The sequence below is a fragment of the Zalophus californianus genome, chromosome 3 (genome assembly GCF_009762305.2).
Source record: "Zalophus californianus isolate mZalCal1 chromosome 3, mZalCal1.pri.v2, whole genome shotgun sequence".
NCBI lineage: Eukaryota > Metazoa > Chordata > Mammalia > Carnivora > Otariidae > Zalophus > Zalophus californianus.
Window position 1 is genome coordinate 156,126,799 of NC_045597.1, and position 20,582 is coordinate 156,147,380.

At 36.7% G+C, this 20,582-nt stretch overlaps 1 protein-coding gene across 7 annotated transcripts in view; it reads left to right on the plus strand.

The window, feature by feature from the left end:
- The window catches only part of SLC39A10 (solute carrier family 39 member 10), a 141,896-nt gene that overhangs the window by 74,845 nt on the left and 46,469 nt on the right, over positions 1 to 20,582 (plus strand). For all 7 annotated transcript variants that reach the window (XR_003518999.2, XR_003519002.2, XR_003519000.1 and 4 more), the window contains one exon: positions 18,057 to 19,081. Coding sequence is in view for 2 of the 7 variants with exons in the window: in XM_027588501.2 (XP_027444302.1) it covers positions 18,057 to 19,081 (1,025 nt within the window). In the remaining 5 variants the exon portion in view is untranslated. The remainder of the gene's footprint in view (positions 1 to 18,056; positions 19,082 to 20,582) is intronic.

Consider the following 20,582-nt stretch of genomic DNA (forward strand, 5'->3'; position numbering starts at 1 on the left):
GAGAGTGGCAGTAACTATTCTTAGAATAAAGGTAACTGCCAGTGGTGATGAGTCAGTTAGGCATGTGTGCCTAATTCAGGTCCTAAGGTTAACACTCTTAAGTCCTCTTCATGATGCATGTTATGTAGGTTTGTATGCATTTGGAGTGAAAGAGGTTGAAGTCTATTTACTTAAAGGATAACCTAAATCATAAACATTTTAGTAGTTTCAAAAGGCATCTCAGTATTTGTGACTGATAAAAGCCATTACATTCATTAATGTTAGATCAAATGTTCTTTGTATTCACAAGTAGCAGAACAGACACAGGAATATCATAGGTGGCTTTCAACAGTATGGTTCCAGGCTCCCTGTAACCAAAACTTGAAAAGCAGAGACTTGAGATAGTTGTTTTGACATACAATGAGAAAAATGTAGGTTTGTACCTGAAAGTTTAAAATACAATAAAGATGGATTTGATATGTTGATGATTTGGTTCATTGAATCTAGGCTCAGATATTTTTATTCTCTCTTGTTAAAGTTAGTGAAACAGGAGCTTCACTAAATTACACACACCCAAGTTCACTTATAGCATGTATCTGACTTTTTATATGTATGAATCTCAGTGGAAATACTAAAAGATTGAATGGTGCTTGTTTCTTGGGAAGAGCTACATTGGCATTCCAAACTAAAATACGGCCTTAGTAGATTAGGTATCTGGTCAAGTGGGGGAATGAAAAGGCAAAACTTGAAGCTGTACAAGGATTTAGCTGTTCCTGCTAAGAACTCATTACTGAAATAATTTTATGCCATGAAGAGTTTTTTTTTTCTTATGCCTTGAAAAGTTTCATATGTCAATGAAACTGGTGTGTGGTGATAATTCTTTCCTACTTCTCAAATACTAACTAGTGAATTGGGTGTATTGTAATCTAGAATTGGTCTTGGATGCACTAATGCTGAATGTGCTCTTGAATATTTTTGGTAGCACTTTTTCAAAGGAATCGAAACAAAGGGACTCCCCCCTCTCCCCCCGGTTATATATACTTTTTGGAAGTTAAGTGAAAGATACTTAGTGCCGCGTTTAATAGTAGTAATACCTTAGGGTAATATACTTGTTTTACAAAACAGCTTTATATACATTCGTTCAATTGATGGATAAATGTAGGTGCTGTTCTCCCTGTTTTGCAGATTGGAAACAGTGACAGTGCTGGGATGAATTAGGGACAAAGGTTTCTGATCCTTGGTTCTTTACTATGTACAAAATACTGTATTCAGCGTGTATGTCAGAAATGGGAATTAAAATAGATCCTGGTTATATTACCATTAATAACTTGCACTTAAATAGCATTTAAGTAAAATGGAAAAATGTTTAACGCTTTTACCACTTAAAGCATACTTGTTATTTTACTTTGTTGTCATAATTACTGTGAAATAGAACAGGGATTAATATCCCCACTTTATAAGTGGTGAAAAGACTTAAAGAGGTTAAGTGATTTGCCCAGCAGCTCTTATCAAGTGAGTGGCAGAGCCAGATCTCTGAGGTCTTTGACTCCCAGAGTAGTGTTTCTTCTATATGCAAACAGTCTCATTTTGTGTGTACGGCTGTGGAATCACAGAGGGAAACCAAATCTGTATCTGACTACCAATAAGGGTAAAGATTAATGAAGTCATTCAGTGGTATAAATGCCAGTTAATGTGATTCAGGACATACATAAAACTAATTTCTACGATTATTTAAAGAAGTTCTATAATGAAACCTTTTAAAAAATGAAGTCCTTTATGAAATTGGGATACTGTGTACATTTATTAAATGGATTTTCACATTAAGTTTATTTAAAGTATGATATATCTATATAATCCAGGTTGAGTGTTTTAGTGATTTTTTTTTTTTCTTTTGATCTTGCTGTCCTCCATTATCCTTCAAAGTAACAATCCTGGAGCATTGAAATGCTTGGTTTTAAAACCTTACTAAGAAATTTATAGTATTTTTCCTATGATTATTTGTGTGTGTGTAGGTGTGTGTATGTGTATGTATGAGTGAGCCGAGATATAAACTACTGATTCTTTTCATTTGGTTTTCATTTTCCTTTTAAAAAATACTCTCTTGGGGCGCCTGGGTGGCTCAGTCTGTTAAGCCGCTGCCTTCAGCTCAGGTCATGATCCCAGGGGTCTGGGATCTGGGATCGAGCCCTGCGTAGGGTTCCTTGCTCAGCGGGGAGCCTGCTTCTCTCTCTGCCTGCCATTCCCCCCGCTTGTGCTCCCTCTTTCTCTCCGACAAATGAATAAATAAAAAAATAAAAAATACCCTCTTGAGTAAACTTTTTTTTTTAAGTTAAATGTTGAATAGATTATACACAGGATATACTACTGGCTTTTCCAGTAATAGCAACCTATTGTTGGAAATAGAAATTTTAGTGTCTATTAGTTATTTTTCTTATGTTGAGCAATCATTTTGTTAACTAATCTGTTGATAATCTTAGTGACTTTTTTATGTTAACTGTAAGTAATGGGAGACAATTTGATTTCCCGTTAAAAATGTTTTGGTAGTATACTGTAGATGAGTCACATTAGTAACTATCTCACAGTGTTATGGTTTGATGATATATAAATATGCTGGTGTTGCAGAGAGAGTCCGAGACATTCAAGTTAGAGAACTGCCACATACTTGAAATATCGCGTTAATCATGTCATATACCTTCTCTGGGTCTTAGATTTCTGTTTATAAAATAAGAGTGTTTAGTATACTGAAATACCTTTTTACGTTAAACCTGTTATTCTATTACGTCTATATGAAATAAAGATAATTATCTTCTTTAGACAAACTGTAGAAAGATTTGTATTGTTAGCAATTAGTGTATATTTCAGTTTGTTCTTGATATAGGTGTCTAATTTTATTTAAAAATTAAAAAATTGTAATTTGGCACTTCATGCAGGAAAAATTAGCATAGAAAGCCTATAATTAAAGATGTTTATAAGCCTTTATAAAAGAACTTGGTATGGAGATAGATTATCAGCCCTAATTGCTTCTATTTCTTTTAAGTATAATCATACAGTTTGTTAAGCAAGATCCTTTGGTTACCAATAATATCTTTTTTCTTTTTGGTTAAGAAATGGATTTTCTATTAAGTATTTTTAAGTGCTTATGAAAACTAGTGAAATTAGGTCTTAAGTTATAGGAGTATCAGTTTCTTGGTTTTGAAAATGCACTGTGATTATATAAGCTGTTATTATTGGGAAAATTGGGCAAAGTGCATAGAAACTGAACTGTATTTACAATTTATGTCTTAAATTACTTTATTTTTGAAATTTTTATTTTTTTTAGAGAGAGGGAGAGTGTGTGAATGGTGGTGAGGTATGTGGGAGGGCGGGGGGAGAAGAGAGAGAGAATCCCAAACAGACTCCACACTCAGAGCAGAGGCCGACATGGGGCTCAATCTCACAACCCAGAGATAATGACTTGAGACAAAACCAAGAGTCGGATACCCAATGGACTGAGCCACCCAGGTGCCCCATATCTTAAATTATTTAAAATAAAAAGTTAAAAAATAAATTTGTCTTTGGAGATGGTTAAATATAGGTCTGCTTATAGAAGCTACATATTGCTGATTTTGCTAATTGAAAGTTGAAATATATATATATTTTAAAATTTTATTTTTAAGTAATCTCTACACCCAAAGTGGGGCTTGAACTCAAAACCCCCAGATTGAGTTGCATGCTCCACCAACTGAGCCAGCCAGGCACCCCTGAAATATATATTCTTTTTTTTAACTTATTCATTTGACAGAGCACACAAACTGGGGGAGCTGTAGACAGAGGGAGAAGTAGGCTCCCCGCTGAGCAAGGAGCCAGATGCAGGACTCGATCCCAGGACCCTGGAATCACGACCTGAGCCAAAGGCAGATGCCTAACTGACTGAGCCATCCAGGTGTCCCTGAAATACATATTTTTTAAGGATGAAAAATTATTTTGGGTGGCTCAGTCTGTTAAGCGTCTGACTCTTGATTTCAGCTCAGGTGATTTCAGGGTTATGAGATTGAGCCCCGCTTTGGTCTCTGTGCTCAGCGTGGAGTCGTCTTAAGATTATGTTTTTTCTCCCTCTTCTTCTCCCCTTACTCATGCCCTATAAATAAATAAATTAATTAAATAAAATCTTTTTAAAAAATTGCTTTGTCTGAAATAAAACACACTTCCAGAAAAGTACCCAAATGTTAAGTATAAAGTTTGACAAATTTTCATGAAGTGAACACACCAGTGTAACCAGCACCTAAGAAATAGCGCATTAACAGCAGCCCAGAATTTCCCTCAGGATTGCTCCCCGCAACTTCCCATAGCAAGTTACAGCCACTGTCCTCACTAAACATTTAGTTCTGATGTTAATTTTGAAATATTAGTGAATTTTACCAGAAAATATTAGTGGATCTCTTTTTTATTTGCATCTAAAGCAAAATCTTTCCATCAGAAGTATTGTAATTAGCACAATGATAAAGTTATTTAATTGTGAATTAACCTGGCCATTAATGTAGAAGTTATCCAGTGATGGAACACTTAAACTTTTAACTGATGATATACTGGAAATCAATAACAAAAGATGAAATTTAAATTAAATGTGTGGTGGCAACTGCTAGCTGTCCTCCAGAATCTAGTCCTTTCTTGTGCAGTAGGATCATTCATAGATGTCTTACCCAGAAGGCTTGAATAAATAACTCAGTGTGTTTGCTGAAGTGAAAAAACAGTTACAAAAATAACATATTGTCAATGCACAAAAACTTAGAAACTCCTGAACTCAAGAGACAATAGAATATCTTGGCTTGGGCAAAGCTGAGTTCTGTAAAGGCCAATATTTAGGGTTGAGTAATAAGTGGATTTAGGCAACATTTCCTCCATTCCTATCTCAACCCCAAGGATCCTCTTTGTGCTATGGTTAGAAAAGGATCCTTAACTTTCACAGAATGCTTGAGAAACTCCTTAACTTGTAGTTGAAGCTGTATTTCCCAGTCCCTTATAGCTGATTGAGGCCATGTGACTAAGTTGTTGCTACTGGAATGTGAGAAGTGATGCATGCAATGTCTGCTTCATTTGCTGCTTCAGAAGAAATGTCTGTACCTGGACTTCGATTCTGTTTTACAGCTGATTGGAATAGCACCCATGTAAGGCTGATGTGTCTCTGACTGGAGCAGAGCTGTTCACAGACCTGGAGCAGTCATCTTGGATTGTTTTTGAGCGAGAAATAAATTTGATTTTTTCTTAAGCCACTGTCCTTTTGGGAGAGGTTCTTTGCAGTAGCTGCTTAGTCTACGCTGACTAATGCATACTTCATCCAAATGATTCTCAAGCACACATTTGTATAGCAGTTGTGAACTGAAGTTGCAAAGTTTATGAATGATTTACTTAGGAAAAAACATTTAACACAGGTTTAAAATTACACCTAGGATGTCACTCATGTATTTGCATTCCTGTGATACTCTCTTGTATGTAAATAAGTAGAGAAATCAAGATATTTAGAATTCTTGTAATAAACAAATTGAGTACTGTACATTTAAAACATGACATGACAATTTAAATATTGTACAGACCACCAGCAGTTTTTGTGTTTCGTGTGAAACTGGTAACCAAAGGGTTAATGAGACTAACAAGCACAGCTGCAGACTTTTTTTTTTTGTTTTTAAATATCCCTAACTCTCCTCCTTGGAGGCAGATAGAGGCTTGCTCTTCTTGCAAGATATGGAGAGGAGGCAGATATGAGGCTTGCTCTCCTTGCATCTCATCTCTTTGTCTCCTTGTTTGCCTCTCAAATAAACCCTTTCCTTGCTGCATACATGATGTCTCAGTAATTGGCTTTGCTGTGTGTTGGGCATACAAACTTGGGTTCAGTTACAATGTCTCAGTGATTGTTTTTGCTGTGTGTTGGGCATATAAACTTGGGTTCAGTTATAAATTTGGTGAGCCAACCAGGAGCTCTTTGCCTGTGGTTTGTTGGCCCCTAGTCAGTAATAGGAGTCTGGTGCTGCCTAGGATCTCTGTTCTAGGGACCATCCCCGGAGCCCCACCCCGACAGGGTACCATCGACTTTTGGTGCTTAATTTAACTCTTGTGGCAAGGAAACCATTTTTGGTTTGGACAGCTGTCTCTTGGTAAGTGTTTCATGTACCATGCTCAGCCTGTGAGCTTATTTCTTCCTTTCATTTGATTTGGCTCTCTTAGGTATCTTTCTCCCATTTGATTACTTCCAACTAGGGGGTATTGGTTCTCTTAGCCATCAGCCATTTGGTTTAGTTGGTGAAGACAACTTTGAGGGGAGGAACCAGTGCTCACAGAGGTACTATGGACTTTATTCAGTTTGTTTGTTGCTGCAGATTTTGGTATCTTTGGACAAAACTGGCCATGTTCTAACTGGAAAATGGAAAATGACAATGTGATTCTCACATGCAGACCTTTGGGCTGTATTCTCCAAAACTGGGCAATGTTTAGTTATGAATCCATGAAAAGGAAAAAAATCACCTCTTTTTGTAACACTGCTTGGCCACAATATTTATTAGACTTCAGAGAAAAATGATAAACAGATCCATAAATTATACCATCTTTCAGTTAGATTTTTTTTTAATTATTATTTTTTTAAAGTAATCTCTATACCCAAAGTGGAGATCGAATTCACAATTCTGAGATTAAGAGTAGCATGCTCTCCCAGCCGAGCCAGCCAAGTGCCCCTAGATTTTTTTTTTATAAAAGGAAGATATTTAGTGAAGATTTTGTTTGTATCTTATTTGTGTATTTGTATGTGTGTCCATGTATGTTGTAAATATGAGATATTTTCTATCCCTCCAGATGGTTAATAATTATAAAATTAATTTGTAAAAAAACTCAAGTTAGTTGGTTCTTAGGCGAACACTTGTATGAATTGGGCATTCTAAAATCCGAAATAGAAAACTAACCCAAGTGGTTTTCAAGTCCATGTGATCTGGGAAAATATTCAGTATTAAAGATAATTTAAGGTTGTTGGTTTAATTAAAATAGGCATGTCTTTAGAGTTGTCAGCATTAGATGTAGAACTTTTGTTCTGCCTGTGTTTACCAGAAGTGAGGTAGGCTCATGTTATTTCTATTGGAAAATTTGTCAGTAAAGAAGAAAAAAAGCCTTAGAAAGAATTCTAATAAATATAATTAAGACTACTGGAAACAATTCTGTATGCAGGGAAAATGAGACTCGTTATTTAAAAAGGAAAATCCTGGGACAAAATCTGAATAAAAAGGAAAGTTGTAGAAGGTTTGTGAGAAGGGAATCTTTGGAAAGGAATTTTGTACACAGTTGGGATTAAGATTATGGAGATTAGTATGTAATGAAAGTTTATTAGCAAGTGGTCAACATGTGGGGAAGAGAAGGAAGAGAGGAGAGCAGGATTAGGCAGAAGTTGAGCATTGATAGAGCATCAACAGAAGCCTTAGCTGATTTCTAAGTTCCGAAGTTGGATTGCCCTTAGAACCATCCTGAATTGTGGCAGAAGGGCTGGACTTTTATACCCACAATTTGAACAGTCAGTGGATGTGACCACCTGGGAAGAGAGCATGCTCTTGGCAAGGCAGCTGTCTTCAGTCAGTGCAATCCCCAATAGCCTTCGAGAGGTGAGAACTGTTGTCAGTGTTCCTGCCCTGAGAGCCTTCTTTCCTGATGGAGATTCTGATCTGCACATCACAGTATCCATGACAAGAGCTCCCAATCCATGCAGTGCCCTGGTGTCCTTGTCTTACTAAGTATATATCAACATGGGAGGTGATAGGAAAAAAGGAGGGACTGCAAAAATTTTTTTAAAAATTTTATTGAAATGAATGAGTTTTAATATCAGAAGTACCCCAGTATAAGATTGGAATTTGGGGGGCGCCTGGGTGGCTCAGTCGGTTAAGTGTCTGCCTTGTGCTCATTCTCTTTGTCAAATAAATAAAATCTTTAAAAAAAATTGGAATTTGGTTTTTCTCTCTGTTAAAAATAACAGTTTCTTAGATTATTTGTCTAAATTGTAACCAAAGGTTTTTATCTTTAATCTGCATAGAAAAAACCCTCTGTATTTGCCTTTAGAATCTCTTATTGCCACCTTGGCTAAAGAGATAATTAAATACTAAGTTTTGTAATGATCTGTAATGCTATTTAAGCGTGTTCTTTAAAGCCTTCTGATATTTCTGACAGACTTCCCGAATTCAACTTCTAAGTGAAGTCTTTTTTGACTAATGAGGCTAATTTGATATATCAAATTACATGGGGAACATTGTCAAATGATAGTAAACCTTCTTAGGTTATATTGTATAGGTGAATGCAATAGCTGTTACAGAAATTATATAAAATTCCTAAGGTTTTGCTATATCCTCATATGATGTCATCACTTATAATTCTTATTATTGAAGTGTGTGTCACAATTTCCTTGTCAATTGCATTGTAATGGCAAATACCTGATACCTTTAAAATCCTAAAACTAAACCAGGAATTTCCAGAACTAATGGGAAAACTGCACTAGTTTTGGTGGAAATGAGGGCGATTTCAGAGAGAAGTTATGTTTCAGTAGTACACATTGGTAGATGTTAGATTCCATTTCTGATGAACTGTCTTTTAAGTATTAGTTGTTGTTCTGTAAAACTGGTCTATATCCTGAATTCTAGTTTTCTCAGATATCTGGCCAAGACTTTACAAACTGAGGTTTCTAATTTTCTCCTTTTCTCTTGACTTGGAATCATTGAGAATTAAAACTTCCTTTTTTCCTTGAAGCCCTGCAAACTGGAGCTAGACACCTTGAGATAAACTTCAGAGAAACTTGCCACAATAGCCCATGCCTGTTGCTATATGGGCCACTCAAAGATCACCAGAGACATACAGATAATTGAACAGTTTTATTCCAGCTGTCTTCATTTGACGGATCTGCCATTGGAAAATCCAGACCTTATGATGTTCACAGAACTAGTTTTATGGACCAAGGATAAAGAAGAGCGCTGGATGCAGTGGTGACCCATCAGTTATTATTCATTGCCAAGATTACCAGAAATCAGACTGCTTGATTGCTCAAGGGAACAGGAAGGCACCTCAAGCCGCCAAGTTGGCAGCCCATACAAAGACTCTAAAACCCTGTGTAGTGGCTTTAGTACCAGACAGACTTAACTAAATATCAACCCCAGTATTCCACTGAAAACCTAAGAAGAGCTGAAGAATGGGCTTTTGGACACATTACTGGCACTAGCTAGAGCCAGCTGGAAATACAATGAACAAGGGATAATCCTTATCCCAGAATATCTTGTGGAAAAAACAATTAGTTGTATTCACCAAAGCACCCCAGATGGGTGAGATTACTTTCTGGTGGATCTGGAAGCATATTGTCAGTCCCAGTCTTCAGAGAACTGTCAAAAAGATAGTAAAAAAAAATGTGACATTTGTGGTAAAAACAGTCCTGAGACTGGGCTCCCACCAGTTCTAGAAGGTATACCACTTAGGGGCACCAAACCACGCAGACCCCAGTCATCTGGGAAAATGGACAAAAATGAACCATATGCTTAGAAGAACTTAGGCAAAAATTTACAAAGAAACTAATTTAACTTGGGGGAAAAAAAAAACCTTGCTGGTTGCCCTGCTTTGAGTAAGTGCCCATAGCAATAAGCTTGATTTAAGCCCCTATGAAATATTCTATGGAAGACCCTTTCTGCATGCTTTTCATGACTTAGGAGTTCCTGATGGGGCTCATGTTAGGGAATTGGATGTTCAGTCTTTGGGAAATACTTAACTGCTATACATAAGTTTGCTTCCAACAGGTTGATGTGTACCCCACAGACGTGCCCTTACACTCTGAATCCTGAAGACTTGGTGTTATTAAAGACCTGGAAGAGCAAGCATCCAGAGGACCAACTCCAACCTCGTTGGACACGACCTTCTGTGGTGCTGTTGACCACCCATTCTTCAGTGAAACTAAAGGGAGTTAAGCCATGGATTCACCACATTCAGATGAAGCTGGTTCCATAAGAATCCACAGGTTCCCTATACCCTGTCAGCAAGGAGAGCATCAAAAAGAATCCTGCTTGGATCAGTGAGCCTCTGATGGACCTAAAACTAGGAAAGCTGGTCCAAAGAAATCAATCAATACTTAGAGTTTTTCTATAGTTGGCAGCCTCTCAAGCTTGAAAAGATAATCTACCATTAGGATTTTGCCAACGTTGGCCAAGGCTAGCAGTCTTTCTCACTGTTGGATATGTCAGTCTGACCCTGGTTCAGAGTACAACCGCAGCAACCCAGTAGCAATGCCTGTAACCTTTCCTTGGTCTAATTTGATGTACTCCGTAAGTTTAGAGTCAGGTTAATCAAGTCATCCAATTAACCATACTTCTTGGTTTCAAATGATAGTTTCAGTGATTCTGCAGAATGAAAGTATTGATCCTCCTGAATTAACAGGAGTGCTATGTGCATCCTCAGGTTACATTTTGTTTGTAGATATGAATACTTTCCTAGGGGAATGAGAGTACAAAAATCTTGATAATGTAGAATGCTGTGTTTCAGTTCGTATGTTGGAACTAAAGAATGTTTCTAAAAGTGCAGAAAGTTCTAGCCTTCTAACTCCGATCTTCTCCCCATTTCATCTAGAAGTAACTAGAGCGGTTACGGTCCCAATTCCCTCAAGAATGAGGAATGATCAAAAGACAGTGGGGTTTGAAACAGATGACCAAAGATTAATAGGACTAATAAGTGCAGCTGCAGCTTTTTACCCAGACCTTTTTTTTATGTTTGCCTTGAAACATCTCTCTCTCCTCCTTAGGGGAGGCAGATTTGAGGCTTGCTCTCCCATCTCCTTGTCTCCTTGTCTGACTGCCTGTCCAATAAACCCTCCCTTGATGCACAGTGAGTGTCTCAGTGATTGGCTTTGCTGCGCTTTGGGCATAGAACTCGTTTGACTACCTATGGGGTCAATTATTTGTTGCCTGATCAACATATATGTATGTTTTATTTCCACCACTGGTACATTTTCATTTGACAGTGAGATAATGTGCACTGAATAAACCACAGGACATTTACATATCAGATGAGTGGAGCAACAATCACTGAGAATTTTCTCTTTCACTAGCATCCTCTAGTGGAAAATCAAGGTAAACTGCAGGGAGTGTAACTGTCCTCTTTCTACTTAATAGTGATTCCATAATTTTCCCTGCTCTTTCATCTTCATTAGTGTACAAGTAAAATTAATATATTTTAAATGATGACTTTATCCATGAGGCTGTATAAGAAACTGCAGTGTTGGGCGCCTGGGTGGCTCAGTTGTTAGGCGTCTGCCTTCGGCTCAGGTCATGATCCTAGGGTCCTGGGATCGAGCCCCACATCGGGCTCCCGGCTCTGTGGGAAGCCTGCTGCTTCCTCTCCCTCTCCCCCTGCTTGTGTTCCCTCTCTCACTGTGTCTCTCTCTGTCAAATAAATAAATAAAATCTTAAAAAAGAAAAAAGAAACTGCAGTGTTTGGATTAAAAAACCAAAACCTCAAACTTAATGTACTTTGGAATTAGAAAACATTATAGACTATTTGGTTTTTTAAAAATTCTTAAGCCACATTTGTCACATAATAATTCTACCTAATTTATTTGGGGAATCATAACATTCAGTTGACTAAAGTATCATTTTAAACAAATGAGTGATTTATTTGTATTGATTATGGTTCTCAAACGTTAGCTATCTGACTCAGAGACTGGATAAAACATTGTCAAGCTCTACTGCCAGTGTTCCTGATGCAGTAGGTCTGGGTGGGGTGCAAGAATTTGTATTTCTAACAAGTTCCAAGGTGACTGTGAAGCTGCTTCTGCTGCTCCAACAACCAGACCTTGATTAATCACGGAGAGTGGTTAGGTAATATCTTTTCAAACTTAAGAATACATAGAAAAATATAACCTGATCCCATTATGCTGCTCTAACAAATACTAAGTGATTTGTCACAATACTTCAGACGCCCCCTCTTTTTAAGAAATAAAACACCGCAGATGCAGTTAAATGTGTATACCACCCTCCATTGTCAGACTCTTCTCTTCCTGAAAAGTAATCATTCCAGAATGTAATCATCCCCATGTTAGATTCCTGCTGCCTGTCTATAAATATGTCCCAAAAGTAAAATGTTTTGCATATTTTTAATTGTGTTTAAGTGATAGGACATGTATCTTTTTTGTGCTTCTTAAATTGTTTCTGAGATGTGTGCATGGTATATATTCCTTCATAGTCATACATTTATAACTGCAGTGTAATTTTTAATTACATAAATATACCACATTTATTTTATCCATTCTTCCACTGATGGGCATGTAAGTTTGTGGCAGTCACTCGTTACATAATTGATTGCCATTCCTTCTTTACCTCATTTTTCCTTGCTGTTAAGCCCCCATGTTCTGTGAGTACTTCCTCTCTCATATATGTAGGAGAGATAGCTTCTTTCCATTTCCAAGGGAATGAATATCTATCTGTCTAAGCCAGTCATGGTAATTTCTTCCTTTACCAGTGATTGGTTTTGGTATGAGTATGTAGTACAGTCCTGCTCTAATATATGTAAAGAGAAATCTGGGAGAGACTTTAGGGAAAGATTTTTCTCCTGGGTAAGAAGAAGCATGAAGAGGGGCGCCTAGGGGGTTTAGTTGGTTAAGCGTCTGCCTTTGGCTTGGGTCATGATCCCGGAGTCCTGGGATTGAGCCCCATATCAGGCTCCCTGCTCAGTGGGGAGTCTGCTTCTCCCTCTCCCTCTGCCCCTCCCCCTGCTCTCTCTCTCTCTTCTGTCTCTTGCTCATTCTCAAATAAATAAAATCTTTTTTTTTTTCTTTCATTAAAGAGGCATGAAGATAAATCCTCCAGCTTTGGATATAGTTGTGTAAGGACAGAATGGTTGTAGCAACAGCAGTTCCTTGAGACTGAGGGGAAAAATCTAAGAGGCTGGGTGTTTTTTGATCATGCAGTTATCCTAGAACCACCCATTTTTCCAACTTTTTTTATGTGAGATTTTCTTCTAGTGTTCTGGTATTTACAAACCAAAGTATCCTGTACAAGGTAGCTAACATTTAAGAAAAAATAAAAATACTGCAATAACGATTCTTGAGTTTGTCTCCTGTGTCTGAGTGCAAAAGTTTCTCTAGGATAGATGCATTGATAGAAGTGGAATTTTACAGCTGTAGAGTATATTCACATTCACTTTTAGTAGATATCAAATTGCTTCCCAAAATGATTGTACCTATAACATATACTCCCATCAGCAGTGTGCAGTAGTTTCTACTTCTCTACATTAGATCTTTGCTTAACACATCTTGTCAGGTATTTTTGTTTATTAATGTCTTGGTGCATTATCTATGTTAGTAATTATGTTACTTTTCAACCAGCTGTCCTTTTTTTTTTTAAGATTTATTTATTATTTTAGAGAGCAAGAGAGGGAGAGCATTTTAGCAGTGGGAGGGGCAGAGGGAGAGAGAAGCGGACTCCCCGCTGAGCGTGGAGCCCAATCTCACAACCCTGAGATCACTACCTGAGTGGAAACCAAGATTTGGTTGCTCAACCGACTGAGCCACCCAGGGGCCCCTGTCCTCTTTAGATCATTTGTATAGTTGTCTATGCAATATTGGAGTTTTTTCCATATTGATATTTATGTTATATATTCTGGGTACTGATCTTTAATATGCATTGTTTACATATACACATTGCAAAGATCTTCTAGTTTATGGCTTGTAATACGCTTTGTCTATGGTGTTCTTTATTGTAAAGTAATATTTAAAGAACTTAATTAAAATTTTCTTTAAAGGTTTGTGCTTTCTGTGTCTTATCTGAAAAATCTTTCCCTAAAGTCCTAATATTTTCCTGAATTTTCTTCTACAACTTATAAAGAATTTTACTCTTCCCATTTAGGTCTTTATTCGTTTTGGAGTTGATTTTTGTGCATGGTGGGAGGAAAAACCGCTTGTTCACAATCAGTATTGATTTTCTTTCTGAATTCTGGTCTCCTCTTGTGTATTTGTTCCTGTGCCAGTTCTGTATTATTTTTGTTAATGTAACTTTATAAATAAGTCTTTGTTACCTTGCTAATCTTTCAAATTGTATTATTATTGTCTTTGGATTTTTCCTCTTCATGTGAATTTTTGGATAAGTTTGTGCAGTCTTACCAAAACAGCCACTAGGATTTTAATTGACACTGAATTAAATTTGTACACTTGGGAAGACTTTATATACCATGTATCTCCTCCAAGTAGGTGGTATCTCTCTAGTTTTTGTAGTTCTTTACTGTCTTTCAGTAATATCTTATACATTTCTTTTTTTAAATGGCCTTGTTCTATTTATTTCTAGAAGCCTTATAATTTTTGTTAATTACATTTTCTAACTGGTTTTCACTGAAAAATTTATTTTTTATTTTTATTTTTTTTTTAAAGATTTTATTTATTTGACAGAGACACAGTGAGAGAGGCAACACAAGCAGGAGGAGTGGGAGAGGGAGAAGCAGGCTTCCCACCGAGCAGGGAGCCCGACGTGGGGCTCGATTCCAGGACCCCAGGATCATGACTCAAGTCGAAGGCAGATGCTCAACAACTGAGCCACACAGATGCCCTGAAAATTTTATTTTTAAAAAACTTTTTCACTGGCTGCTTCGGTGGCTCAGTCAGTTAAGTGTCTGCCTTTGACTCGGGTCATGATCCCAGGAGGGATCAAGTTGGGCATCAGGCTCCCTGCTCAGTGGGGGTCTGTTTCTCCCTCTCCTTCTGCCCCTTCCCCCTGCTCATGCTCTCATGTGCGTGCGCTTTCTTTCTCAGATCTTTAAAGAAATAAAAAAATAGCTTTGTCATTGAAATACAGTATGTATATAGAAAAGTACACAGAGTATAAATACAATGAATTATCACAAAGTAGACATATTTCTGTAACCATTACTCAGAAAAGAATGTTACTTCACTATCCAATTCCAATTATTACTCTACCATCCTTTAAAAAAGTCATCATTGGGGCACCTGGCTGGCTCAGTCGGGAAGAGCATGTGACTCTTGATCTCAGGGTTGTGAGTTCAAGCCCCATGTTGGGTGTAGAGATTACTTAAAATATTTAAAAAAAAGTCATTGTTATTTGGGTTTAGTTTTACCCATTTTTAACTTTATATAAATACATATTGCTTATTATATGCTCTGTCTAGGGTGTTCTCTTTAGTGTTTGCTATCTTTTGCACAGTCTAATGTTTGCCATCTTTTGCATAGTCTATGAGATTTATTTGTGTTGATATATGAAGCCATAATTTCATTTTCATTCCTATGTCATATTCCATTGTAAGATTATTCTGTTTGTCCATTCGACATTTGATGAACATTTGGCCTTTTTTCCTATTTTAAGCTATGATGAATGATGATTGTGCTAACTTTCATGTTCGTGTCTTTTGGTGTCACTGTGCATGCATTTCTGTTGAACATATACCCAGGATTAGAATTGCTGTGTGAGTGGATATGCTTATGTTCAGCTTCTGGGAGATCCTGTCAAACATTTTTCCAAAAGATACCAGTGTATGGTCAGTCCCACCAGTAGTGCATTCAAATTTGAGTTAACTCCATATTCTTAACCTCCATCTTTTGTATTTTATTCATTCTGGTGGGTATATAGTAGTACCTAACTGTGATTTTAATTTATATTTCTGTGGTAACTGTTGAGGTTGAGACTCTTCATATGCTTAGTAATTTGGCTATTTTCTTATGAAGTGTCTGTTCAGACTTCCTGTCCATTTCTCCATTGAATTATCTCATAATTTTCATATTGCCTTGTAGAAATTCCTTATGTATTTTTGACTGGTAATATTGTGGTAATCTTTTCTCAGTCTGTGGCTTGCCTTTTTTTTTTTTTCAGATTTTATTTTTAAGTAATCTCTGTACCCAACATGGGGCTCGAACCCACAACCCCAATATCAAGAGCCAGCCAGATGCCCCTCTCCCCCATTTTTGTTTTAAAGATCTGTGGCTTGCCCTTTTGTTTTAAAAAAAAATTAGAGAGAGAGTGTACAATCGATCGGTGGGGAGAGGCAGAGAAAGAGGGAGATGGGAACCAGACTCCCGCTGAGCCCAGTGCTCAACACGGGGCTCCACCTCACAACCCTGAGATCATGGCCCGAGTTGAAACCAAGAGTTGGACGCTCAACCAGCTGAGCCACCCAGGGGCCCCTTGCCTTTTTAATCTCTTAATGATATCTCCTGATGAACAGAAATTCCTTAATGTTAATTGTAGTATACTTTATCAGTTTCCCTTTATGTTTTTTATGTTCTATTTTGAACGTCTTGAAGCTAGTCTCCCAAATCTTCCAGATCTACACTTTTCAGTGTAGTAGCTCTTAGCCACGTGTGGTTATCGAGCACTTGAAGTGTGGTTAGTCTGAACTAAGATGTCCTGTAAGTGTGAAATACATGCTGGGTTTCAACGAAATAGTATTAAAAAAGAATGTAAAAATCTAATAGTTTTTATATTTTTATATTTATTACATGTTGAAATGATAATATTTTGCATTTATAGTGAGTTAAATAAAATACAACATGAAAATGACTTTGACCTGTTTATTCTAGAGCATTTTAAAATTAATTGACTCATGTGCATTTCTGTATTCTAGAAGTGTGCTGTCGAATAGAACTTTCTGTGATGATGGACATATTCTGTATTTACATTGTCCGGTATAGTAGCCATGAGCTGAAAGTGTCTGTTGAGCATTTAAAATGTAGCTAAGGTGATTGAGAAACTGAATTTTAAATGTGGTTAGTTTAAATTTGAGCAGCCATATATGGGTAGTGGCTACAATATTGAATGGCACAGTTTGGGACACTTTATTGCCTTAACATTTATTGTTTTTTAGGTTTATAATCTGTCTGAATTGATTTTTATATATGGTGTTAGGTAGGGGTCAAGTTTTATTTATTTTTGTCTTCCAAATGGAAATCAAATTGACCAAGCACCAAGGAAAAGAGAATGTTTACTATTTTTAGACTCTGTTTTGTTTCTTTGGTATATTTATTTCTTCTTCCACCAAATACCTCACTGTCTTTAGTAGCTGGTAGAGTAAGTGCTCCTATCTTGTTCTTCATGAATGTCTTGACCATTCTTGGACTTTCCTTTTTCCACATAAATATTAAAAATACTTCATCAATTTTCACAGTTTCTTCTGGGATTTTCATTGATAATACATTGGATCTATATCACATCCAGTCATGAACATGATATAGCCATTCATTTATTTAGGTCTTTTCATTTCTCTCAGTAATATATGATCTTTTATTTATGTAAAGGTTTTGCACATTTTTTTTTTTTTTTTGACAGAGACACAGCGAGAGAGGGAACACAAGCAAGGGGAGTGGGAGAGGGAGAAGCAGGCTTCCCACTGAGCAGGGAGCCCGATGTGGGGCTCTATCCCAGGACCCTGAGATCATGACCTGAGCCGAAGGCAGATGCTTAACGACTGAGCCACCCAGGCACCCTGGTCTTGCACATCTTTTGTTAGATTTATTCCTAGCTATTGGTACTGTAAATGATAATGTTTTCTAATTTCACTTTCTAATTATTGCTAGTATATAGAAATAAAATTGATTTTAGGTTGTTGTCCTTAATATGGCAGTTTTACTAAATTAACTTATAGATTCTTTTGGATTTTCTACATACCCAATCCTCCCGTTAGTGAATAATGATATTTTTCTTTCTTTCTGATTTTTATACATTTTACCATTCTATTTCATCTTGTCTTACTGCACTGACCAGGACCTCAAGAACAAGGATCAGCAAGCTTTTGTAAAGGACCAGATAAGAAGGAAGCCAACAGTTTCTGTATAAATACATAGTAGATTCTTAAGTGTTACGCTTAAAGGGAGTCAGGATAGTCTATAGATGGAGTCATGAGCAATTTATACTAGTATGAAGGGCTGTACATTATTTTGATAAATTAAAAGGGGCCATTTTTATATGGAATTGAAGGAGGAAAGAATGATTTATAGCACTGAAAGAAATGTAAAACAATTGCCTCGTGGATTGGCAATTGCTGGAGAGTTTATGATTATATTGAATGTATCTAAGTATGAACTAATGCTTGCTTCTCTTTTTAAATCCCTTTAGGAAAAATAGAAATGAAGGTACATATGCACACAAAATTTTGCCTCATTTGTTTGCTGACATTTATTTTCCATCACTGCAACCATTGCCATGAAGAACATGACCATGGTTCTGAAGAACATCACAGACATCGTCGTGGAATGACAGAATCGGAGTCAAGCAAATTTTCAGTGCTGGATGCTGAAAATGAAAAAAAATATTATATTGAAAAACTTTTTGACCGTTATGGTGAAAACGGAAGATTATCCTTTTTTGGTCTGGAGAAACTTTTAACAAACTTGGGCCTTGGAGAGATAAAAGTAGTTGAGATTAATCACGAGGATCTTGGCCACGATCATGTTTCTCACTTAGATATTTTGGCAGTTCAAGAGGGAAAGCATTTTCACTCCCATAACCACCAGCATTCCCACAATCATTTAAATTTAGAAAATCAAACTGTGACTAGTGTATCAACAAAAAGAAACCATAAGTGTGATCCAGAGAAAGAGACAATTGAAGTATCTGTCAAATCTGATGATAAACATATGCATGACCATAGTCATCGCTTATGTCATCACCATTGTTTGCATCATCACCTTGATCATAACACCACTCGCCATTTTCCTAATGATTCCATTGCTCACAGTGAGCGTGGGGAGCCTAGCCATGAACCTTCAACAGAGACCAATAAAACACAGGAACAGTCTGAAAGTAAGCTACCGAAAGGAAAGAGGAAGAGAAAAGGGAAGAAAAGTAATGAAAATTCTGAGGTTATTACACCAGGTTTTCCCCCCAGCCATGATCAGGGTGAACAGTATGAGCATAATCGGGTCCATAAACCTGATCGTGTACATAACCCAGGTCATTCTCATGTACGCCTTCCAGAACATAATGGTCATGATCCTGGTCATGGACACCAAGATCTTAATCCTGATAATGAAGGTGAACTTCGACATACTAGAAAGCGAGAAGCACCACACGTTAAAAAAAGTGCAATTTATTCAGCTGCTACTCACAAAGATCATAATGAAGATGACCGTCAACATGAGGTAGGTGTAAAGAGATGGTTGCTCCATAATGCTCAGATAATTGTGGAGCACTTTAGGTAAAAAGAGAAGTAACAGTGGAGAATAATCATATTCAAACTTATTTCCAATAATGTTCCTGAACAAAATTCATTAAAATAAAATCAGATTAAAGTTTTTATCTGGATTTCCACTTGCAGTGTTTGTTCTCAAACTTGGGTTCCTCAAATCTAAATACTTAAAGGTTGTTAGAACATATATTCCTTATTTTACTTTCTTGCTTATGACTTGTTTTGACTTCCCAAGTTGGTTTTCATTTTGTTATTGCTAGTTGGTTCTAGGTATTTGAAAGTTGAAGCCCTTTTTGTTCACCTGTCCTGTTGGAAAATAGGCATTTTCTTTTTCATAATTACTTAATGAATTAACTACAGAATGGTTCCCAGTCATTGATGTAGCTCCAAAGTCAGTTATTTTATGTATGTGGTAGGTTTGTTTTCTCTATGTCACTTTATTGTAGGGCCTACTTCCTCAAAATTAATCTTTTCTCATGCCTTTGACAGATGTAGGGTGAATGCAAAAAGTTACAATAATAGGAAAGTCCACTAGTAATGGGATGGTTGTGTGTTTTCCTTTAACATTTTCATATTCCTTTGAATACTTTCTTATTTGATTGGTTCCTTCCCAATTTTTTTTAAATTATTTACCTTAAACATACTTATTTTTGTTTCATTAAAAGTATATCAACATCCTTATTTAATTCTGATTCTTATTAAAGTTTGGAAAATTGTTGATCTGTTGTTCACATGTATAAAAAGCAGTACCATCTAAAATGACCTCACCCTTCTGTTTCTGTCTCTATTATTGAAGTATATTTTGCATCTATGGAAATATCTTTGTGTTTCTTCCCTGTGTAAATAATCAGATATTGGTTTTCAGCAGCACAGATTTTAAAATCACTTATATTTTAGAATCTTAGTGTACTTGTAAGGAATTGCTTTTATTTATGTACTACTGTAGATAATATCCTAGAATCTTCTGTTGATTGTAACTGGACGTTGTTATTAATGTTACTCTTTCTGTCAGACTTATGGGGCCTGTATCAGACATGTTGTTTTATATCCTAACAGGTCTGATGCATATTGGGAATTTTCTCAGGATTTCTAGAAATATTCTATGCATTGGATAGAGTAGTACCTCATGTTAAGACCCGAGAAGAAAACTTTTCTTGTTTGAATGTTTTGATTTTGTGTTTTTTGTTTTTTTTTTACCATAAATAAAATCATACAGTGAGGTAGCAAGTCAGTAAATAAGCATGCAACCAAAGTGTATGTGATGTGTGCGGAAAAAAGGCACTACTATCTCCTTCACCTTCATTTTAGATATTTGCTATATGATAGGTCCAAACTTGTTTGCTATTTGTTTTCTGCTTTGTTTTGTTTTGTACTTAAATGTACCAGTGGATGAAGCTTTTATCTTCCAATTTTAGCACTGGGCTAGAGTTTCCCAGTATAATATTTTTCTGGGG